Source organism: Galleria mellonella, unplaced genomic scaffold (assembly GCF_026898425.1).
Source record: "Galleria mellonella isolate WM207_F2 unplaced genomic scaffold, CSIRO_AGI_GalMel_v1 utg35, whole genome shotgun sequence".
In the NCBI taxonomy this organism is placed as follows: domain Eukaryota; kingdom Metazoa; phylum Arthropoda; class Insecta; order Lepidoptera; family Pyralidae; genus Galleria; species Galleria mellonella.
Window position 1 is genome coordinate 3,787,115 of NW_026442082.1, and position 26,075 is coordinate 3,813,189.

General features: G+C 34.3%; 3 protein-coding genes across 3 annotated transcripts in view; 1 reads left to right on the forward strand and 2 right to left on the reverse strand.

Moving 5' to 3' along the window:
• Positions 1–26,075, reverse strand: part of LOC113514292 (4-hydroxybutyrate coenzyme A transferase) — a 39,755-nt gene that overhangs the window by 11,622 nt on the left and 2,058 nt on the right. The window contains exons 2-3 of the mRNA XM_026898338.3: positions 12,167–12,329; positions 468–606 (exon numbers count right to left, since the gene is read on the reverse strand). Of these exons, the coding sequence (XP_026754139.1) occupies positions 468–606; positions 12,167–12,329 (302 nt within the window). The remainder of the gene's footprint in view (positions 1–467; positions 607–12,166; positions 12,330–26,075) is intronic.
• Positions 5,429–9,624, forward strand: LOC128201115 (uncharacterized). The gene is made up of 2 exons (XM_052896874.1): positions 5,429–6,959; positions 7,484–9,624. The coding sequence occupies exon 2, from the start codon at positions 7,489–7,491 to the stop codon at positions 9,262–9,264; it is 1,776 nt and encodes a 591-aa protein (XP_052752834.1). The 5' UTR covers positions 5,429–6,959; positions 7,484–7,488; the 3' UTR covers positions 9,265–9,624.
• LOC128201114 (uncharacterized) lies at positions 17,891–20,918 on the reverse strand. The gene is made up of 2 exons (XM_052896873.1): positions 20,810–20,918; positions 17,891–20,285 (listed from the first exon to the last, which is right to left on the reverse strand). The coding sequence occupies exon 2, from the start codon at positions 20,278–20,280 to the stop codon at positions 18,409–18,411; it is 1,872 nt and encodes a 623-aa protein (XP_052752833.1). The 5' UTR covers positions 20,281–20,285; positions 20,810–20,918; the 3' UTR covers positions 17,891–18,408.

A 26,075-nucleotide genomic window follows, 5' to 3' on the forward strand; every position in this document is an offset into this window, starting at 1 on the left:
CATTGGTAACCCTAGGCTGTGTGTGTGTGTGTGTGTGTGTGTGTGTGTGTGTGTGTGTGTGTGTGTGTGTGTGTGTGTGTGTGTGTGTGTGTGTGTGGGGGGGGGGTATGGTATATAGGTTGACCTCCACGGTCCCTCTGTAAACTATTGTAGTAAATGTTGCATTCCTCACGATAAGCCAACTAATCTGCTCCATCTTCACTTATCATCCCTCACTGGTGCCCCGCCAGTGTATACTGGTGCAGGCGGCGTCACCATTTTATTTTCACTCATTAAAAAAAATAGGGCTGTTAGATATCATTACTAAGAATTCCTTCAATTAGAGGTTAGGGATAAAGACCAAAGACATGGCACCTTTGGTGGATGAAACGATAGGGTTGAAGTCAGATCATTTGATGCATCGTACCAAATTTAAGAGAAGTTAACCTTCGGGGATACAAGTAGTAAGGTAACATAAATTTAATTACCGTGATAAGAGCGATGTCGGGCTGGATAATTTTCCTGTGAAACAATTTCGGGATATCCTGGAGGAATATTGGAATGGCGTCCGACCGGCCTTCAGCTACCGACTTGCGGACGTTCGCAGCCATGAACAAGGAGACAGATCTGAAAATAATATTTGTTTCTTTACAATTATGTATAAACTGCTTACGTTAACATGGCGCGTCCCTCCAACTTTTTACCTCAATGTGTGTGACCATATACAGACGTAGTGCTCTGTTTGTGTTTGTGAGGAAATATTTTTAGTAGAGATTCAGCTAGAAGAGCTAAGAATTATATTTCTTGGTCGAATCATGTAAATATTTTTGATCACATATTTTTATTTTTTTGGATTTAGAAGGGGCACTCAAACATTTTTAATTGTTTACAGTTTGGGAGCGTGCCATGTTATCACAGACAAACTATACCATTGATATTTTAAATGTCAACATTTTATTGCAAATTAAAAAGGTAATCGGAGGTATACGATCGTAGTAGTCCTCTATTTATAGTATTGTATTGTACTGTAAAATTTTTATTGTACATAATTTATATTGGCCACATTAAAAGATTTAATTACACAATCATTATTCCGTCATTAAGCCGTCAGCCTGTTGCATTGCCATTCCAAGTTTACTTAAAAAATAGGTCATATTTCCTGCTTATATATATACACACACACATGAGCAGTACCATGGACATAACAGATAACAGAGTATACTGTTTCGCCCATGATACCTCTCATGCGTTGCCATTCCTGAGGACTCAGATGTTATTCCTCTGTACCCTGTAAATTCACGCTATATCCCACCCTTCAAACCGAAACACAGCCATGCAAACACAACTGCTTCACGGTTGAAACACGAATTGGACAGAGGTGTTCAAGCAAACGACTTTTGTACAGTCTCCCTCTGTCCTTACGGATTATATAGAAAATAAATAGTATAAAAAAGTGCATCGTGAACGAAGCGCAGTGACGATTTTAAAGATATCGCTTTTATCTAAATAGATAAAAGATCAAGTCGAAATAGAATAAATAAAGGCCGCTTAATATCGTAAGTACGTAAATCATTTATCAGTGAAGTAATTTTATTAGTGCACGTTATCAATGTCTTGTTTGGACAGCTGAGTTGAAAACAGGCTTAAGGCGTATCAATTAGTATAAACCGACTTGGCAGATGTAATACTCATAATAAAATTAAATAAAAAAAGCATAATACGACTTTTTTTCATAACATAAGGGGCAAACGAGCATGCAGCTCACTTGATGGAAAGTGACTACCGCCGCCCATGAGCACCCATACATAATACCAGAGCACACCTGTGCTAGTGGCTTTTTAAAAAGGAATATGTTCTTTTCTTAAAAGTTACGATGTCGTATCGGTTTGGAAATACTGCTGATGGAAGTTGATCTAGGCGATGTTCAAGTATTACGTAACACAATTTTTAAAGATTTTGACCCTCCCTCCCCCGCGTGTAACGCGCTATAACATTTTTCTATACTCATCTCCAAAAGTTACATAACACCTATTGACTCATTTTTATTTTAAAATTACAACCAAATGCCACAACACTAATGAATACTGAAAACGAAAACAAAATAAAAATGACCTACAATACAATCGAGGTATGCCCTTAAAACATAAATGAAATGCTTTTTATTTAAATAATAAAAAAAAAAAAACATTGTGACGTAACGCGTTGTTCGTAACCCCCTCCCGCCTCTATAATGCATCGTAATGTTTTATAAAGTCCTCCCCTCTTCCCTTATTAGGGTTACGTAATCTTTGAATGCCTTCTTAGCTCTTAAAGAGAAGCGGGTCTTCATCGCGCTAACTTTTTTTTTTTATTTATTTAATTCTTTATTGTACACACCAGTTATTTATAAAAATGCGACAAGATAATCAAATGTGCAAAGGCGAGCTTAACTCTAATAGAATTCTCTTTCAGCAAACCCAAAATGGAAAGGAGCATCAATGTCAGCGGGTAGAGCGGTGTACAATATTGTGACAATATTGTATATGAAGAAACTACACAAAATTAAATTAATTACATTATATTTAATCGTATAAATACATTATATATATAAACCTATGCATATACTTTTTTTTTATATACAACTTAGAATGGCAAACAAGCTGACGGCCCACCTGATGGAAAGTGGTAACCGTCGCCTATAGACATGAGTAGTAGCATGGACATAACAGAGTATACTGTTTCACATGCCATGTCATTGTGGACAATCTGTAACCTACTAGGCGTGAGTAATATACAGCAATATCTTTACATTTTAATTACAATATCTATAATAAATAACTATAAAAAACAGATATTTAACGTATTCGTTAGTATGCCAGATACTAACGAATACGTTAAATATCTGTTGTACAAAAAATAACATCGGATTACATACTTTTATTATATTCGAAAATAGATATCCGACCGATATGGGCGTTATCGAAATGAGGACGATCTCTTTCCGCCATCAATATCCAGAGAAACCCAATATATAGATATCAGAGGGCCTACCATGAAATATTTTCCGAAATTTCGGGGACGAACGAAATAGAATAACGAATTTAATTTGATGTTAAAATTACATAATACATGCCGTTTAAAATTATTAAAAATATTAAAATATCGTTCCTCTGGACTATTAGGATAGGATTCATGATGAATGAAACATTAAGCTCCATTTACTGGGTCGATTTAGGTATGAACAAAAACACGAAAATGAGCCCGAAAATTTGAAATTTCATTTCATGGTAGGCCCCCAAATTTGTATTCATATTACCCATGCCTATAACCTACTTTTGAATGACGCTATCCTTGTTTGTTAGCGTCATTTAGTGACGACAATTGTGTTCACGCTCGCCGTGACCCGACATTAATCTCTGAGAATATTTTCAGTAATATTCATTCGACGAATTTAACGTTAATAAATAGGACAAGGAGAAATAGATTGAATTTTTGGCCATTATTGCAAAAAACGTAATATATTACTAGTACTCGTGTGAAGTGGGAAGGGATTATTAGTAATGGGGAAGTTAGTTCCCGTTGTTATCAATATACGTTATCAAGTTGACCTCCACGCCGTTTCCCTGGAAACTATCGTGACTAATTTATCGTTGAATTCGTCACGATGGGCTAACTGACCTACCTTTTTATCCTCACCAATCAACCTTTACTGGTGTCCCGCCAGTGTACACTGACAGCGCAGGTAGGGCCACCATTTCATTATCATCCATAAAAAAAAAAGATGTGTGAAGATGTAGCCCTCTGGTGATAGACTTTCATTTAAAAAGAAAGACTCCGATCAGGCTTCATGTATTGTACGGAGCACAATTATTATTATATATCAGATAAGAGTGGGTAATATAATATATAGCAATATCTATATATCGTAGTTGCAATAACTGTACATATATTGGCTCAATAACCGGTATATTAGATATCAGTTAATCTAATATATAAAATTCTCGTGTCGCGGTGTTTGTTACTAAATTCCTCCGAGACGGCTTTACCGATTTTTATGAAATTTTGTGTGCATATCGGGTAGGTCTGAGATTCGGCCAATATTTTTCATACTCCTCAATGATAAGGGTGATCTACCCCTAAATTTTTTGTCTTTATTTTTTAACCAAATTTTTTATCTTTATTTTATTATAATTTAGCATTGAAAATATATACACTTTCACATTTTCGCCCTTTAATGATCAACCCCTATTTTTTAATCGCAAAGTTTATATGCCGCAATATGGTTTCAAAATGGCAATCGAATATAATAATCGTAGTACAATAAATTTTCATGTATAGTTTTAGAAATAATGTATATAGTAAAACAACGTTTACCGAGTCAGCTAGTATATAATATTAAAAAAAAACCGTTTGTAATAAACATAGATATGACTGGTATCGGCATAATCGCAATGGGTGGTCATCCATTACTAGAAAAACTCAATATATGGATATCAGATGTTATCCATCTTTAATATCATAATCATAGAAAAGAGTGATACGTTTTTTCCTGTACTTATTTCATAACAAAAAAAAAAAAAAAAAAAAAACTATTAAACAATCAATTAAAGCTATGGTCGATAGTAAAAAAAAAACTATGATCTCTGACAGACATTATCGTAACTATTATATAAAGCAATAAAAACGGTATCATTATACTTGTCAAGATAAAATAATCATACAGGTGTAATGTAATTTTATCTCTGATCACATTCAACACTTATGAGTACATAGTTACCAACCTATATTTATTATTTAATTTATTTATTCCATTAATCTTTCATGCAAAAACTACTGAACCGATTTGAATGAAATTTGTTACACGTATAGGTTAAATACTAATTTAGCACATAGGATACGTTATGTATTATTTACGCTGGCGAAGCCATGGAATATAACTAGGTTTTTTTTAATATTATACCTAAATATGAAAATCATTTGACACTTCTTGGCACCTTAACGGTTCAGCCAATTGTCATGAAATTTGGCCTACTCTTAGTATGAGAATTATTACATATTTTTTTTAATGGGTAAAACTGGAATGGAAACCCCGCCTGCGCTGTCGGTATACGCTGGCGAGGCATCTAGTGAAGGATGATAGGTGAGGGTGAAAGCAGGTCAGTTAGCCCATCGTGAAGAATTCCGTGAAGAATTAACCACGATGGTCTTCCAGAGGGAACCGCGTGGAGGTCGACCTGATAGGGTATATTGCTAGCAATGGAACTTCTAGATCCCATTACTAACAATCCCTTTCCCCACAATTATTACATTTTAGGTATATCGGATATAATATTCGATATAACCCACTTCGATATCGCCCACACCAGTTAGATCGGGTGCTACAATATATATTGGATAATTGACAATGAATATATCTTTTTATTAGGCCGATATATAGATATTGTAGCTACCTACAGATGGGCAAAGCACCGGGTTTAAACCCGGTGCTTTGGTAAAAACCCAATAAACACCCATAAACTCCCATAATCACCCAAAAAAATAGGTTTTTACGTATTTTTTTGAAAATATGTAAGTAATACCAATAAATTATTTTTATAAATTGTATTGATCAATTCTACAATATTAAATAAAACGTTAACTAATAATATTTCAGGAAATTTTAAAAATCTATATATAATAAAATGAAAGTAATTAATTTTCAGTGTTTTCATGTTGCAGTTGATCAACATGTTGGCCTTTTGCTTCCCGTAGATACTTTAAAATTTCTTCATAACACCTCGTTCGCACACATGGCCGTATATATTTAAATTCTTGAGCCACTAACAGTCCGAAATACTCATTTCTTTTATCCTCTTCTCCATAAATTAAGCATTTAGAACAGTTTGTTTCTTCTTTCAGTAAATTTTCTTTTACTTTATCCTCGTTTTTTTCTTTGTTGCGACGACGCTGGGTAAATCATCTGGACACTGGGTCTCACTATCGCCAAATATATTTGGAGATCGGCTTCGGCTACGGCTTGGCAGACATTTTTTTCTTTCTACAATTTTAAATTAAATTTATTAGAATAAATGCTTCGAACACACGCGATCTAAGTACCTTTTGTGTTTATTATACCTTACCTACCTAGGTATAAAAAGAGTACTTACGTAGATTTTCTTTTATTAACTGTTTTATACGAAGATCTTGATCTCTCAAATTAGCATCCATTTTACTTCCAGTGATTATCAACTAAATTAATAATCCACAAAGTATTAAATAACGTTTTTATGAAATATTTAGCACAAAAACAATACCCTTTAAATATCGATCGTCAGTAACTGTGGCTGACTTACCTATATTCTAGCAAGCAGGACTGCCAGATGTGAAGGGGAAATCCCCAATAAATTGTTGCATGTGACTGATGATGTGAGCATGTTCGTTTCATAATAAAAATGTTGCCAGGTAACCAAAAAGTCGTATGTTTTTGTGCGAATTACGATCATAATCTTTACGATCGTACATTAAAAAATAGACAAATAATAGTATGAGTACGATTTAAATCGTATATCTGTCAACCCTGCTAGCAAGACAGCGACAAAATCACGTTGCATAACAATGTAGCCCAAGCTTATATCTTATGAAATATACGGAAGAGATACGGACTTAGAAAAAACAGAAATGTTGTTCTTTGTGGAAGTCATTGATGAAATTCTATGTATTTTAGCCCGCAAACTTTCTTCAAACAAAAACAGCGCCATCTAGTATCGAGTTCTGTAATTATCTCTTTGTTTATGGATTTGAAGTAAGACCGCCACGCATGCAATACATTATGACTGGGGATTCCCCTATTCGTCGACGCTGAATATGAGGCGACGACAATCACTGTCAAACGTGTTCACTATTACTCTGACTCTGGTAACGTGACTTCCTGGTAACGTGTTAGGTAGGAAAAGCAGTAAAAAAGTGCATATTAAGGGAGCAGATTTGAAATAATATTTATACTTAACAAGAAATAATTAAAGGTAAGTGGATTTTTGAATGATACAATTATATCATGATCACTTAACAATTTTAACTTAAAATTAGATGTATTATTACAAGCTTTTATTTAGCTTGCGTTATGTAAATAAAAGTATGTAGGTATGTTCGTATGTTGATGCAATTATCCTCAATCCTCAACCGACTGGGATAAAATTTTCCATACACGTTTATTTTGGATGATAGTGCATAGTTAGCTGAGAGTCGTCATTGGATAATAATGGTGGATAGCCTAAGATGTGTACTAGATATTTATTTTTAACATAATATGCGTAAGTACCTAATCGAATTAAAGAAGTTGCTGAGAAAAATACAGAACAATACGATAATAAACTAGCGTCTGCGTTTAATCCTCCGAGGAGATGTAATTTTACAAAGGTTTTTTGTATTTATTTTATTATTTTTTTAATAAATTTATTGTAAATAACAAGAAATAATCATTGTAAAAAAATAGGCACTCTATTGTTGAATTTTCGTCAGACCAACTAATCATCGTTCATTTTTTTAGGTTCAATGGGGAGACCTAAAGATTTACGCATATGGGAGCACTACCGTACTTTACCAAACAAGTCTGTTTCTTGCAAGCTTTGTAATAAGGTCTACAAATTCAGTAATGCTGCCAAAATGCTTCAACATCTTATCACTTGTCCAAAATCTCCAGAAACATTAAAAGACTCTATGAAACTTATAAAAGATAGCTCGTCCAAAACCAAAATGTCTGGACTGTCAGAGATAGAGACAAATGATTCTTTTATAAGCCCCTCGTCGTCTGCTAACACTACAATAAATGCTGAGTTTCAAGACACCGATGATCATATAAAAACAGAATTAGCGAGAGCTATATTTGTAACAGGGACGCCATTATCGATGGTGCAACATCCTTTATGGATACAATTTTTCGAAAAATTGCAACCAAAATTTAAAATACCTTCACGTAAAGCTTTAGCGACAAAATACTTAGATAAAATATATAGAGAAATGCGTTTTGAGTTAAATGAGGAACTAAATGCTTGTAGTTACTTACACCTTCAGTGCGATGGCTGGTCTAATTTAAGAAATGAAGGAATAATAAACTTTCTTATATCAAAACCTCAACCTGCATACGTTAAAAGTTTGAATACAGAAAGTAATCCTCACACTAGTGAATACCTTAGCCAAGAAGTTGAAAAAGTAATGAAAGTGTATGGAGCAAATAAGTTTCTTGTACTTATTGGCGATAACGCTAGAAATATACAAAAGGCATTCGAATTAACAAAACTCAAATATCCACATGTTGTTCCTCTCGGTTGCTGTGCACATATCCTTAACTTGTTGTGCCAAGATATTGTAAAGATACAAGAAGTAACTGTGTTTATTATGCAAGCCATAAATATAATAAAAACTGTTAAAAGGAGTCAACGATTAAGTTCCTTGTTGATAAAATCAAGGCAGGGTGAAGATTCTACACAAACACTAAAATTGCCTTGTGCTACAAGATGGGGAAGTCATGTTACTTCGTTAAAAAGTTTGAAAGCAAATAAGATAGCTTTGCAAATATTAACAGTTAGAGAAGATGTGGTAATTTCAAGAGATATTAAAGATTTAATTCTAAGTGATGATTTCTGGACGAAGACAGGGGAATGTATAAGTATTTTGGAACCAGTCACTGAAAGCATATTTTACTTAGAGAGCGACCAGAATCGTTTGCATCGCACATACATTACATTTAGAGATGTACAAGCTAAGATACGTTTTGCATTAAATGAGATTTCGACATTGAGCGAAGAAAGCAAACAGCAGATTCTAACATCAGTATCTTCAAGATGCAATATGGCAATGAGGCCAATACATTTTGCAGCATATATTCTAGACCCCAGGACTCTAGGAGTCGAACTTACTCAAGAGGAAGAACTTAAGGGTATGGAGTTTATCTACAATTTAAGCCAACACTTAAGTTTGTCAAATGTAATGGCAGATTTGGCGTGTTATAAAGCTAAAGAAAACTTTTGGGCCAGAGGATTTGTATGGAGCTCATTAGATAGCATTGAGCCCCTAATATGGTGGAAAGGTATTTGTGGTTCCACTGAGTTAAGCAAAGTAGCGATTCGTATTCTATCAGCTCCCTGTACTTCGGCAGCCACTGAGCGTTCCTTTAGTATCCAAGGCTACATACATAATAACAAAAGAAATCGACTTACAACTGAAAGAACTGAAAAAATTTCATTCATTTGTTATAACTGGAATCTTAAACATAAAGCTGAATGCGAGGACATTCAGTTTAATGAAAAATACCTTAGAAGCTTTCATTGAGCAAGTAAATGAACATAACAGTTTAGACGAAATAGAGCCTATCGAACCTATACAATTCATCGCTTGTAATAACTCTGAATCTGACAGTGATTGACTGTAGTTTTACATTTTACTTTCATCTCTTTCTTAATAAACTCAAAATCAAATTAAAAGTTTTTTATTCTGTAGGCTGCATAATAATATTGTCTATGTCCAGTATAGTGGACGTCTTGCGGCTGAGATGACGATGATGAAGTACAAAATCATAAACACCCAAAAATTTGGGTGTTTATGGGGTTTAAACCCAATAAACCCAAAACACCCGGTTTTTACCCACCAGACTTTAAACCCACCCAGGTGGATTGCCCATCTCTATAGCTACCACATATAGATATTGTATTACCCAACTCTAATACATATACATTTCTTTTTATCTCGGTCACGCGGACACACTCGCCGTTACAGTTATTAAGTTAAGACAGTAACTGCACCGCGCTGTCGGTATTTTACTCTTTATGCTCAACTCATTGTAACAAGGTGCGGATGACAGTTGAAATTTTAAATTTTATACTGACGGGCTACTTTTTTTCTAAATTCTATTCTAGTAATGATTTATTCCTAATCTGTTACTCTAGTTTAGTTTTTAAACTTTATTGTTAATGTATTAAATATAGGCCGTAAATGATATAAAAAGCTCGGACTCCTTTGTTCACTACGTGCTATTTTTAACTGTATCTGAATATTTTGTATCTCTGCGCAGACGCCACGCCCGTATGACGTAACGGTCAGGTAGGTATGTCGGTAAATTAACAAAAGGTTTACTGTCCTTTATACAAAACATTTTATTAGGTAAGGTTTCTTTGGTAGGGTTTTGATTCGGTTACAACGGCAGAGCAATTTAAGAGCAAAGAAATTTTTTCATCCCTAATATTTATTATTTTGATAGACGCAAATGGCGTCCGTTAAATGGAATAAAATATGAAGAAACTATTATTATTGTAAAAACTTTTGTAAATTTAGCATTTTTACTTTTTTTTTATTCTGAATTCTAATACTTATATATAATACGTATACCTATTATATAAACATTTAAAAACATAAGATTTTAACGTCGTATTTGCACTGATAAGCTATAAAGTAGGTAAAGAAGATAACATGCTAAAACGAATTTACTAACTGTAGTAAAAAAATAATTTAACGACTTAATATTACTATAATTACGTCACATATTTTTAACCACATCTGCCCTTCATACGCTTTCTGTTTTTCCCTAATGGTTAGCTGGTAGAGAATATGGCATTAAGCTCGCTACTTGTACAAAGTTTTATTGTGCAATAAAGAATAAATAAATAAATAATAAAAAAAACCTCAAATGTTCAGTATGACCCAGACTTATTTGAATTTAGACTTCAAGCGAGTTTATCCTTTTCTTGCCAGTTTTTTTTTTAAAGGGTGAAAATGGAATGGTAACCCCACCTGCGTTAACCGGATACGCTGGCGGAGCACCAGTGAAGGGTGATAGATGAGAATGAAAACAGGCCAGTTAGCCGATCATGATGAATTCATCAGGAATTAACCACGATAGTTTCCAGGGGGAACCGCGAGGAGGTCGACTTGGTTAGGTGTATTGCTAGCAACAGGATTCTCAGTCTCCATTACTAACAATCCCTTTCCCCCTTTTCCTGCCAGTTGTAAACTACCACAAACGCTAACGACCGTTTGACCTAGGTATGAGACTACATAAATTGGTTTTTAGTTAGTTTGTTTTCGTTTAATATTTTTTACAAGTACATACAGTGTATTTTTATATTTTAGTTGCTGTGTTTGCTTGTCGCACGCGCGGTGAATTTTTATTTACATACTATACGACATTCACTGACCTTTAGAACGTTAAATTATCGTCAGTACCAAATTTCGTCAAAATCCGTAGTGTAATCCAAAATTTAACGACCAATGACGCAATGCAACGTAACGTTCGACAAAGCGCACGTAATACCTCTATTGTTGCAGGTGTCCATAGGCTACAGTGACCGTTTACAATCAGACGGGCTGTATGCTTGTTTACCACCTTTTTTTTTTCTAGCACAAGTAGATAAACAAACTGATGGAAAATGAATAAATAGCCCCATTACTAGCAATATGGGTATGTCAGGTCGACCTCCACGTGGTTCCCCCTGGAAACATCGTGGCCAATTATAATTGAATTCGTCAGGATGGGCTAACTGACCTGCTTTCATCCTCAACAGTCATCTATCACTGGTGGCCCGCCAATGTGTGCCGCTGGCGCAGACGTGGTTACCATATCATTATCACCCCTTAAAAAAAAGCACCGTAGGTATCACAGAATACACTGTGACGTTTATAGTACCTCTTATACGTCGTTATTCCTGAAAAACCATTACTTTTTTCTTAAAGCCCCTATACCTGGTAATGTATATAAATAAAAATCAATTGTCGAACGCATCACTTCAGAAGGACTGTACCTATTTAGCTAATTCTTTTTTTTTGTTATATTTGTAATTGCCAGTATAAGGTTTGTATGGAATAAAATGTTTGCAAAATTGTAAGAAAAATGAAAAATTTGGGTTAAAACATATGGGGCATATTTGGTCCCATTTTCTTTATGAGTATATCCGTGCAAAGTCGAGGCGTGCAGCGGGTCTACCATGAAATGAAATTCCGAAATTTCGGACTCAATTTCGTGTTTTTGTTTATACCAAAATCGGACCTATAAATGGAGTTTAACATTTTGTTCGTCATACATCCTATCATAAAAGTCCAAAGGAACAATATTTTAACATTTTTAATATTTCCAAACGGCATGTATTATGTAATTTAACATCAAAATTGTTTCGTTTGGCTCCGAAATTTCGGAAAACATTTCATGGTAGGCCCTCAGATCGTTAAATACTAAATTACTAACCTAAATATATCTTTGCACTCGGGCGCCACATAAGGTGCCTCCTTCTCGGTGTGCATGTGCACTACTTTGATGCCTTGAAGAGAATTGCTCTTGCCCACCTCCGTCATAGCTGTCAGGAGCGAGTTGGGCGTCGCCGCCGCACCCTGGACGAAGACTGTCTGACCTGGAAAATATTTCTTTATTAGACACTACATAAGAGGCATACAAATATGTTTTTTTTTTGGCAAGATCTCTGCTATAAGTGTGTAGTCAGATCAAATTGATTTCAGTAAGGGCTTTAATTTTATTTGTAGTTTTGGTGACGTTTTAAGAGAAACGCTGCTGCCTATCTCTCGACCATTTAGTTCCCTTAGTCGCTGCTTACGATACCCACGGCAATGGAAGGGGTGGCCCATTCTATGCCGGACCACATGACAAAATTGATATATATTAAGCTAAACCGTATTGATTGCAAAAGGGACTAAAAAAATCAAGCCACCTTGACGAAAGATTTTATCGATAGACTCTTGAGTCCATGAAACAGAATGAAATAGCGAGAACAGGTGTCTTGTTCTTTCTCATACGAAACGAAACGATTCTATTGACATACTAGTTTGTCACTTGGCTGTGCGTGTTGAATCGGCGAAAATATCGCGGATAATTAAAGTACTCATATTGTGATGTTTGTAACACATTGGATGATGTTCACCATATGATATCCGAATGTACGAAATACAAAACACAAAGGGATGTATTGATACAGAAATATAGTCTCAATAGACAGGAGATTGGTTTATTTGCAAAAATATACTCGCAGAACCACATTCCGGAATGGCAAAATCTTTAATTACTATATTTTTGTATCAATAATTCCCTTTATCAAAATACACTGCTAAGATATTATGTATTATTTATTTATGTATAAATGTTTTAAGTATGTGAGGTATTTTTTAAAATTAGGGTATGATGAGGCTGACATATCTTTATAGGATAAAAGCCTTTAAATAAAGAGATAAAAAAGGACTCAAAAAAAAAATCGACTTCCATTGCGACAAAATCAATTATTTTGATTGACAAAATTAAACTACGTGAAGCAGTTGTGTTTGCATGGCTGTGTTTCGGTTTGAGGGGTGGGATAAAGTAGTAAATTTACAGGGTATAGAGGAATAACACCTGAGTCCCTCAAGCATGGCAACGGATGGGTGGGTATCATGGGCGAAACAGTATACTCTGTTATGTCAATGGTACTGCTCATCTCTATAGGCGACGGTTACCACTTTCCATCAGGTGGGCCGTCAGCTTGTTTGCCATTCTAAGTTGTATAAAAAAAAATACTGAATCGATTTTGATAAAATTTCTATGGTACCAATCTGTAAGTATATCTTTCTAAAAAAAAACCAAATCGGTTTAGAACTAACGGAGTTAAATGAGGTGAGAAACAGAAAAAAAAAGAATCAAATTAAGAACCTCTCCTTGTTTTTGAAGTCGTTTGACAATGTGCATACATGAAAAATAAAAATATAAACAAAACGAGAACTGTAAGCGCTTGTTGGGTATCGTTTAAAAATGTAGTTATTTTCATAGCGCTTATAATCATATTAAATATTATGATTCATAAACATCTTATCAGTCAATACATATAATAAAATCGCAACTGATCGCTGTCTGTACATGGAAGATATATAAGAAAAATTATTATAGGGAGGTTTTATGAAAGCAACAGAACCCAAAACAATGATTTTTAGAAGTTTTCTCTGTGTGGCTGTACGTTTGCTCACGCGAATATCAGAAACGGCTTAACCGATTTCAATGCGGTTTACTACACGTAATGTTTTATTTCAATCGGTTCATAAATTAAAAAGTTACATCAATCTAAAGAATCACAAATAAAATACTATAAAATAACCGATCAGTTAAATTGGCTGAAAGTTTATGAAGGTATTAGGTATGTAATTATCATTTAAGTATACGAGGTCTGTCCGGAAAGTTCGTATAAAAGTGTTCTGGAATGCGAGAAAGAGGAGTGGGGAGGCCAGGTAAGCGCAGGACCCCTTCCTTATGTCCCTAACAATGCTTCAGTTCTGGTCTGACCGCCGTGCGGTGCGAACTGGCTTGTCACGCCATCTGTGAAGTTACTTCTTAACGAAACCCCGTCGGCATGGAGCCCGCTTCCGTTGAAGAGCAGCGCGTCGTAATCAAGTTTCTCTCGAAACTCGGCAAGAATGGCCGTGAAAGCAAAGAGTGGAAGACATCCGGGGAACCACGAACAAAAAAATCAAGAAAATCCCGCTCAAATGTCAAGACAATGTTGATTGTTTTTTTCGATGTTCGGGGGATTGTCCATCAAGAATTCGTCCCTCCAGGCCAGACAGTTGATGGAAAATTCTACGTCGATGTGCTCAGACGCCTCAAAGCTCGTGTGGCACGAGTTCGTCCAGAATTGGCGCGAGAGGGGCGTTGGATTCTTCACCACGACAATGCCCCTGCCCACACCTCTCTTGTTGTCCGTGAGTTTTTGAGTAAAAATTCCATTACGGTGACCGAACACCCCCCCTATTCGCCGGATTTGGCCCCGTGTGACTTCTTCTTGTTCCCAAAAACCAAATTGGTACTTCGGGGGCGGCATTTGGGGGACATAAATGAGATAAAAAAAGCTACGACGGGGCAGCTGAGAAACCTACAACCAGAGGACTTTCAAGGAGCCTTCTCACAGTGGAAACGGCGTTGGCACAAGTGCATTATGTCACAGGGGGAGTACTTTGAAGGGGATAAAATTGATTTACCTGAATAATTGTAAAATAAAATTTTTAAAAAACTTTTATACGTACTTTCCGGACAAACCTCGTATAATACAATATAAGACCGAATTCATGAAAGGTTCCAATGGGAATGATAAACAGGAACTATATATATTTTTTATTGATGGGTAAAATGGTATGGTAACCCCGCCTGCGCTAACGGGATACGCTGGCGGAGCACCAGTGAAGGGTGATAGATGAGAATGAAAACAGGCCAGTTAGCCCATCATGATGAATTCATCAGGAATTAACCATGATAGTTTCCAGGGGGAACCGCGAGGAGGTGGACCTGGTTGGGTATATTGCTAGCAATGAGATTCTCAGTCTCCATTACTAACAATCCCTCCCGAACTATATAGTTAGAAGCGGGCAACGCCGCGGTAAACTGCTAGTGAGAAATAAAAACGTTGATACATCGTAAAGTTCGATCCATCAATCTACTCGGCTTTTATCTGACATTGGCGACAATGTGGGTAAAGATTATTGAACTTAACCTTACAATCGCGAGAGGTTATCTAATGTCTTTACATAATAATTTATTATGCCTATTGGACTTTCCACAATATTTGCATCGTACAACGATAAGTATTGTTATAAATAGAAAGTTTATTTGGGTCGTTTTTTTTCCGTTATTATTAACTAGCTGTGTAACGCGGCTTCGCTCGTTTGAATAATTATAGAAGATATCCTATGTGTTATGTCAGGATATAATCTTCACGTGTACCAAATTTTATTTAAATCTGTTTAGTAGTTTTTGCGTTAAAGAGGAAAGCAAATCTATATGTATACTTGGGTGGTCGACTTGACTACATCCAGGTTTTTTTTTATACAACTTAGAATGGCAAACAAGCCAACGGCCCACCTGATTGAAAGTGGTAACCGTCGCCTATAGACACGAGCAGTACCATGGACATAACAGAGTATACTATTTCGCCCATGATACCCCCCATGCGTTCCCATTCCTGATTAGCTGAAGACTCAGGTGTTATTCATCTGTACCCTGTAAATTCACGCCATATCCCACCCTTCAAACCGAAACACAGCCATGCAAAGACAACTGCTTGACAACACATCTATTATTTACTAACGAAACCCTGTGCGATCTACCAATTACATATTTCTTGAAAAAACAAAAGAAACAACATAGTTCAGTACACAATTATGTAGTATTGTAGTACTTTATATTTTATTAAGAGGGAAAACAAAACTAAAAATTATTCTTAGTAACTACTTATTTATATTAGTGTGAGCATTGCGGCTGAGCATCTTCCGCTAGATTAGCAAAACATTATATTTTTTGCCTTGCCACGATCGACTAGACTAATAAAAAACAGTGTTTACAACAATGATTGTAAACACTCTCTTTGTTCACGATCGAAATCACTTTTTTGCGCAATGAAATATACTCGTTTTGCTATGCTCGGTGTAAAGCTAAATGTATATGTAAACACCAATGATTATAAACACTATCTCTGTTTTCATGATTGAAATAACTGTTTTGCGCAGTATAATATACAACGTTTTGTGACGCTTGGTGCAAAGCAAAATCTATATGTAAACATATATAACTTTAAACACTGTTTCTGCTTTTTTACGATCGAAATAACTTTTTTGCGCAATATACTCGTTTTGCGATGCTCGGTGTAAAGCTAAATCTATATGTAAACACCAATGATTATAAACACTATCTCTGTTTTCATGATTGAAATAACTGTTTTGCGCAGTATAATATACAACGTTTTGTGACGCTTGGTGCAAAGCAAAATCTATATGTAAACATATATGACTGTAAACAGTGTTTCTGCTTTTTCACGATCGAAATCACTTTTTGCACAATAAAATATACTCGTTTTGCGATACTTGGTGTAAAGCAAAATATTTATGTATACATCATTGATTGTAAATACTGTTTTTGTATTTTCACGAACAAAATCACTTCTTTGCGCAATAAAATATACGGATTTTTCGATGTTTGGTGTAAAATATATATGCAAACACCAATATGCACTGCCTTTTTTGGAGTGTACACAATTATTTACGCGATTTTTGGTTGCAAAAATATTTTTTTACTATCAATGGTTTCCACTCCCGTGTTAGTTTCATACATTGATTTCGTCACGCAAAATCTTAAATGTATACCCGCTCTTCAATTTTTTTTTAAATATGGCATAATCAAAACTAAGAGAAATAATCATAGGCATTTAAACATCCTGGGGGTTTTGTGTTATACCCACCCCAAAATTGACTGGTGCCCATCCTAGGACCGGAGCGAAGTTTTCAATTATGGACAAAGACTTGTCTAAGAATACATATTTGCATTTTTTAAGAGGCTAAACCTCATGTTAAATAATATTAAATATGCCAATAGAAATAGCAATTTGTTGCCGATTCTTCGTGACACATGGGCGACACAGTATAACTCTGTTATTTACATGGTACTGCTCATGTCTATAGGCGACGGTTACAATTTGCCATCAGGTGGGACGTCAGCTTGTTTGCGATTTTAAGTTACATAAAAAAGATAATTCGTCTTAACATTTCACTATTAGCCTCGTTATTGGGTTATTGTATGTGTAAGTTGTTACATTACAATAGTTTTTTAAAGCCCGTTTTGATAACAGGACAATTAAAATTCTACGACATGAAGTAGAGATTCATTATTTTCTACAATAGAGCTGCGCTCTTGTCGATGGAACTGTCTTGCCATTTACTATGATTTTCAAATTTAAAAAAATATATAACAACATTAGTAAAGCCCACAGCCACTTTTTACCATCGTACGGCTCGCCATCGACAGGGAGTTCATCCTCATGTCCTACAACCTCAATGGTCGCGTACTGCGCGGTTTCAGAGATGTTTCCTCCCACGAACATTCAGGTTGTGGAATGAGCTCCCTGCCGATGTCTTCCCAAAAGACTACAGCATGGGGTTCTTCAAAAGGGGGGTAAAGAGGTTTCTTCAGAGTCGGCAACGCACGCGTATTACCTCTAGTATTGCAGGTGTTCATAGGCTACAGTAACCACTTACCATCAGGTGGGCCGTATGCTTGTTTGCCACCACAGTGGTACAAAAAAAAATCGTGGAATAATACTATAATAACGGTTTGACGCTTGTAAACAGGTGTATTTAATATATTTATTTCGACAGCGAATGATATGCAAGATTAAAATAGATACTCATATACCATTTACAAAGTGGTTATAACTAGAGATGGGCAATCCACCTGGGTGGGTTTAAAGTCTGGTGGGTAAAAACCGGGTGTTTTGGGTTTATTGGGTTTAAACCCCATAAACACCCAAATTTTTGGGTGTTTATGATTTTGTACTTCATCATCGTCATCTCAGCCGCAAGACGTCCACTATACTGGACATAGACAATATTATTATGCAGCCTACAGAATAAAAAACTTTTAATTTGATTTTGAGTTTATTAAGAAAGAGATGAAAGTAAAATGTAAAACTACAGTCAATCACTGTCAGATTCAGAGTTATTACAAGCGATGAATTGTATAGGTTCGATAGGCTCTATTTCGTCTAAACTGTTATGTTCATTTACTTGCTCAATGAAAGCTTCTAAGGTATTTTCTTCATTAAACTGAATGTCCTCGCATTCAGCTTTATGTTTAAGATTCCAGTTATAACAAATGAATGAAATTTTTTCAGTTCTTTCAGTTGTAAGTCGATTTCTTTTGTTATTATGTATGTAGCCTTGGATACTAAAGGAACGCTCAGTGGCTGCCGAAGTACAGGGAGCTGATAGAATACGAATCGCTACTTTGCTTAACTCAGTGGAACCACAAATACCTTTCCACCATATTAGGGGCTCAATGCTATCTAATGAGCTCCATACAAATCCTCTGGCCCAAAAGTTTTCTTTAGCTTTATAACACGCCAAATCTGCCATTACATTTGACAAACTTAAGTGTTGGCTTAAATTGTAGATAAACTCCATACCCTTAAGTTCTTCCTCTTGAGTAAGTTCGACTCCTAGAGTCCTGGGGTCTAGAATATATGCTGCAAAATGTATTGGCCTCATTGCCATATTGCATCTTGAAGATACTGATGTTAGAATCTGCTGTTTGCTTTCTTCGCTCAATGTCGAAATCTCATTTAATGCAAAACGTATCTTAGCTTGTACATCTCTAAATGTAATGTATGTGCGATGCAAACGATTCTGGTCGCTCTCTAAGTAAAATATGCTTTCAGTGACTGGTTCCAAAATACTTATACATTCCCCTGTCTTCGTCCAGAAATCATCACTTAGAATTAAATCTTTAATATCTCTTGAAATTACCACATCTTCTCTAACTGTTAATATTTGCAAAGCTATCTTATTTGCTTTCAAACTTTTTAACGAAGTAACATGACTTCCCCATCTTGTAGCACAAGGCAATTTTAGTGTTTGTGTAGAATCTTCACCCTGCCTTGATTTTATCAACAAGGAACTTAATCGTTGACTCCTTTTAACAGTTTTTATTATATTTATGGCTTGCATAATAAACACAGTTACTTCTTGTATCTTTACAATATCTTGGCACAACAAGTTAAGGATATGTGCACAGCAACCGAGAGGAACAACATGTGGATATTTGAGTTTTGTTAATTCGAATGCCTTTTGTATATTTCTAGCGTTATCGCCAATAAGTACAAGAAACTTATTTGCTCCATACACTTTCATTACTTTTTCAACTTCTTGGCTAAGGTATTCACTAGTGTGAGGATTACTTTCTGTATTCAAACTTTTAACGTATGCAGGTTGAGGTTTTGATATAAGAAAGTTTATTATTCCTTCATTTCTTAAATTAGACCAGCCATCGCACTGAAGGTGTAAGTAACTACAAGCATTTAGTTCCTCATTTAACTCAAAACGCATTTCTCTATATATTTTATCTAAGTATTTTGTCGCTAAAGCTTTACGTGAAGGTATTTTAAATTTTGGTTGCAATTTTTCGAAAAATTGTATCCATAAAGGATGTTGCACCATCGATAATGGCGTCCCTGTTACAAATATAGCTCTCGCTAATTCTGTTTTTATATGATCATCGGTGTCTTGAAACTCAGCATTTATTGTAGTGTTAGCAGACGACGAGGGGCTTATAAAAGAATCATTTGTCTCTATCTCTGACAGTCCAGACATTTTGGTTTTGGACGAGCTATCTTTTATAAGTTTCATAGAGTCTTTTAATGTTTCTGGAGATTTTGGACAAGTGATAAGATGTTGAAGCATTTTGGCAGCATTACTGAATTTGTAGACCTTATTACAAAGCTTGCAAGAAACAGACTTGTTTGGTAAAGTACGGTAGTGCTCCCATATGCGTAAATCTTTAGGTCTCCCCATTGAACCTAAAAAAATGAACGATGATTAGTTGGTCTGACGAAAATTCAACAATAGAGTGCCTATTTTTTTACAATGATTATTTCTTGTTATTTACAATAAATTTATTAAAAAAATAATAAAATAAATACAAAAAACCTTTGTAAAATTACATCTCCTCGGAGGATTAAACGCAGACGCTAGTTTATTATCGTATTGTTCTGTATTTTTCTCAGCAACTTCTTTAATTCGATTAGGTACTTACGCATATTATGTTAAAAATAAATATCTAGTACACATCTTAGGCTATCCACCATTATTATCCAATGACGACTCTCAGCTAACTATGCACTATCATCCAAAATAAACGTGTATGGAAAATTTTATCCCAGTCGGTTGAGGATTGAGGATAATTGCATCAACATACGAACATACCTACATACTTTTATTTACATAACGCAAGCTAAATAAAAGCTTGTAATAATACATCTAATTTTAAGTTAAAATTGTTAAGTGATCATGATATAATTGTATCATTCAAAAATCCACTTACCTTTAATTATTTCTTGTTAAGTATAAATATTATTTCAAATCTGCTCCCTTAATATGCACTTTTTTACTGCTTTTCCTACCTAACACGTTACCAGGAAGTCACGTTACCAGAGTCAGAGTAATAGTGAACACGTTTGACAGTGATTGTCGTCGCCTCATATTCAGCGTCGACGAATAGGGGAATCCCCAGTCATAATGTATTGCATGCGTGGCGGTCTTACTTCAAATCCATAAACAAAGAGATAATTACAGAACTCGATACTAGATGGCGCTGTTTTTGTTTGAAGAAAGTTTGCGGGCTAAAATACATAGAATTTCATCAATGACTTCCACAAAGAACAACATTTCTGTTTTTTCTAAGTCCGTATCTCTTCCGTATATTTCATAAGATATAAGCTTGGGCTACATTGTTATGCAACGTGATTTTGTCGCTGTCTTGCTAGCAGGGTTGACAGATATACGATTTAAATCGTACTCATACTATTATTTGTCTATTTTTTAATGTACGATCGTAAAGATTATGATCGTAATTCGCACAAAAACATACGACTTTTTGGTTACCTGGCAACATTTTTATTATGAAACGAACATGCTCACATCATCAGTCACATGCAACAATTTATTGGGGATTTCCCCTTCACATCTGGCAGTCCTGCTTGCTAGAATATAGGTAAGTCAGCCACAGTTACTGACGATCGATATTTAAAGGGTATTGTTTTTGTGCTAAATATTTCATAAAAACGTTATTTAATACTTTGTGGATTATTAATTTAGTTGATAATCACTGGAAGTAAAATGGATGCTAATTTGAGAGATCAAGATCTTCGTATAAAACAGTTAATAAAAGAAAATCTACGTAAGTACTCTTTTTATACCTAGGTAGGTAAGGTATAATAAACACAAAAGGTACTTAGATCGCGTGTGTTCGAAGCATTTATTCTAATAAATTTAATTTAAAATTGTAGAAAGAAAAAAATGTCTGCCAAGCCGTAGCCGAAGCCGATCTCCAAATATATTTGGTGATAGTGAGACCCAGTGTCCAGATGATTTACCCAGCGTCGTCGCAACAAATAAAAAAAACGAGGATAAAGTAAAAGAAAATTTACTGAAAGAAGAAACAAACTGTTCTAAATGCTTAATTTATGGAGAAGAGGATAAAAGAAATGAGTATTTCGGACTGTTAGTGGCTCAAGAATTTAAATATATACGGCCATGTGTGCGAACGAGGTGTTATGAAGAAATTTTAAAGTATCTACGGGAAGCAAAAGGCCAACATGTTGATCAACTGCAACATGAAAACACTGAAAATTAATTACTTTCATTTTATTATATATAGATTTTTAAAATTTCCTGAAATATTATTAGTTAACGTTTTATTTAATATTGTAGAATTGATCAATACAATTTATAAAAATAATTTATTGGTATTACTTACATATTTTCAAAAAAATACGTAAAAACCTATTTTTTGGGTGATTATGGGAGTTTATGGGTGTTTATTGGGTTTTTACCAAAGCACCGGGTTTAAACCCGGTGCTTTGCCCATCTGTAGTTATAACGAATTCATGTATAGTAGAAATTACAAGGAAAATCTATAATCAAGCAGATATGTAGGTAGGTACACAAATTACGTGGTTATGTAAATATGTGACAAAAGCAACCAGGTCAAGAACACAAGGTTAGTTATTAATGAGTGTTTTACCGTTTTACTTACAACATAGAATGTATAATATTTTTAGGATTTATTTTTTATTTGGCAATAGCTTTTGTTTAATTACTTTGTTTTCAGAAATAGGAAAACCAATGAAAAATACACCATTTTTAGATAGTGTGTAAAATAAAACATACATTTGACTGTAAGTTAGACATCTTTAGGAACACAACTGTGAACACCACAATTTGGTTTTGGTGCCACACAAAAACTACTAATATAATGCATTTATAAATGTTGTGAGCAAGGGTGGACTTATCTCTGACAGAGGTCTCTTCCAGTCGACCCAGTACAGTGACAAAGCATGTCGTTAGCAGGCAGCTGAAGTGCTACAACTGTATTCTGTGTTAGGACACAGAAAAATAGGCTTTTAAATAAATAATTTTTAAAAAAAAAACCTATCGAGATTGTACGCGGAAAAAAAAAAGATATATTGTGTACATAAATTGATATTGCATTATTATTCTGTGTATGTATGCTTTTAAATAACGAATAAAAAAAAAACTTGTCAAGATTGTCTATAATACGCAGAGTAAAAAAAAAATATTGATAAAAAACTTGTCAAGATTGTCTATAATACGCAGAGTAAAAAAAAAATATTGATAAAAAACTTGTCAAGATTGTCTATAATACGCAGAGTAAAAAAAAAATATTGATAAAAAACTTGTCAAGATTGTCTATAATACGCAGAGTAAAAAAAAAATATTGATAAAAAACTTGTCAAGATTGTCTATAATACGCAGAGTAAAAAAAAAATATTGATAAAAAACTTGTCAAGATTGTCTATAATACGCAGAGTAAAAAAAAAATATTGATAAAAAACTTGTCAAGATTGTCTATAGTACGCAGAGTAAAAAAAAATATTGATAAAAAACTTGTCAAGATTGTCTATAATACGCAGAGTAAAAAAAAAATATTGATAAAAAACTTGTCAAGATTGTCTATAGTACGCAGAGTAAAAAAAATGTTGATAAAAAACTTGTCAAGATTGTTTATAATACGCAGAGTGAAAAAAACCAATTAGAGGTTTAATTTCACTAATTACCTATATACAATAGTTACTATAACTTGTTTATGTTGTTATTGTAACATGTTTACAGTACAGAGGTTAACCATTAAGATTACAAGACAAAAACATTTTTAACCTTTGTACACCAAATGATAAACACGTCCGCGAAGAAAAAAAAAAACAATAATTTAACGATTTTTTTTTGTGTTTCTGTTATAATTCAACGACTTTGGTGGTTTAGTACTTTTTTTAATAACAAAAATTGTAACCTCGTCTTTTTTTTAATGATTCTAAATAATATTCGTAAAACATTTATAATATTAGTTATTAAAAAAAAAAAAAACACTTCCGATAGTTTTACAATCTATTTTGTATTACAACAAAAACATTATATAAATATGAAACATGTCACTTAATAAATCTAATAACACCAGTTTTATCACTAAAAAATTAATTAAGGTATAAAATAATAAACGTCACTATGAAGATCTGTGTGCTGTAAGACAACTCCATCAGAGTTAAGCTCACCTTTGTACATCTGATTACCTCTGTCATATAACTGGTGTGTACAATAAAGAATTAAATAAATAAAATAAAAGTCTAACGCACTAGAGTTGCACGACGCGATAGTTTATAAACGTATGTACGTAACTAATAACGCATAAATAAGGGAGAGGAAGGATTGTTAGTAATGCAAACTACCAGTCGCATTGCTAGCAATGCTCTCAGTCAGGTCGACCTCCACATGATCCCCCCTGGATACTATCGTGTTGAATTCAAAGTGTATGGGCTAATTGACCTTGCATTTTCATCCTCACCAGGGCACCACCTCAATTACCATCCTTCGATGGTAGGTGAGGTGGTGCCTTGCCAGTGTATACCGTTAGCGCAGGTGGGGTTGCCATTCCATTATCAGCCATAAAAAAAATGCACAATTAAACTAATTATTTCAGTTGTTATTTAACAAAATAACAAAAATTAATCAATTAAGATGACCATTAAGTGGATTATATGGAAAAATTAAATGGTAAAAAAGTCTCCATATTTATAAGTATAGAACCAGTTTTAGACTGGTTATCCACATAGTAAAGATCCGGTAAAGATTTACATCGAATTAATATGTGATACTAGATATCGAGAATTTAATTAACTTACTGTGTTATGATTCTATTATTATGATCTTATTAATATAATGATTACAATTTAAACTTATCTATAACAAACAATAACTTATATCTAATAAAAAAAAGTTATATCTAACTTTTTTATTCATATCTGCTATATAATCTGAGTAATACCTATTATTCACTTATAGGGGGGACAGGGATTGTTAGCAATGGAGTTTGACAGCCCCATTGTTAGCAATATGCCTTATTAGCTCGACCTTCATGTGGTTCCCCCTAGAAACCATTGTGAACAATTCTTGTTGAATTCATCATGATGAGCTAACTGACCTACTTCATCTTGACCTATCATCCTTCACTGGTGTCCCGCCGGTGTATACTGATAGTGTAGGTTGGGTTACCATTCCATTATCATCCATTAAAAAAAACTGTTCACATAAGTGAACAGTTTTTTTATATTTCTATTATATCGATAACAAAGTCATGTATAAACATTACTTTGTTGGATAAATAAGAAATACAAATATTACTTCAAATAAGTCCTTTTTCATAGCTTCGCTCATGTAAACCCCTTATATCCAGTACATAAAGGAATTTTTAAAATCTATCTTTAATTGCATATGTGTTGTGAAATTGTGTATTTTAATTTTATTATTTAAAAAAAAATACTAATCTTATCTGTCTTTTTTTTATGCAACTTAGAATGGCAAACAAGCTGACAGCCCACCTGATAGAAAGTGGTAACCGTCGCCTATAGACATGAGCAGTACCATGGACATAACATAGATCAATTAGTTTCTATCTCTGTATATCACACACCATTCAGAATCTAAGTCAGTACAGTTAATTTATTTAATAAATATTAAATAAATTGACTGTACTGGAAATCAAACCTTGCCTATATCAAAAGGTGCCACAATAATGCATACATTTTGAAAAAAATATTAGTACATGTAAAATAATTATTAGTGTATTAACTTCAATGTTTGAATAGTTGAAATGGTGTTAAAGAACCCTAATATGAACTTAGATAGTATTGAACTTGTCATATGTGACATGACATAAATACATTAAACACATCTTTTCATGACAGTAAAAAAAAAATTTTACTACCTATCTCACAACAGCAGTTTAGGCAAAGTGCCAATAATTTTCAATAAAAACACATTTGAGCTAAAATAAAAGAACACATCTTATTCAGAGTTGTCAAGGTGAAGATATAATTTAAAGAGCATTTTAAATAATCAGATATAGATATGTACAAAAATCATCAGTTTATTTATCTCTGTTCCATTCATTTATGATAAAAAAAAAACAGTTGACTTGCATGGCTGTTTCAGTATGAAGGGTAGAATATGGAAGAGAAATTACAAGATATGGTACTATAATATCTTAGTCCTCAAAAATGAGGGGTATGGGTATC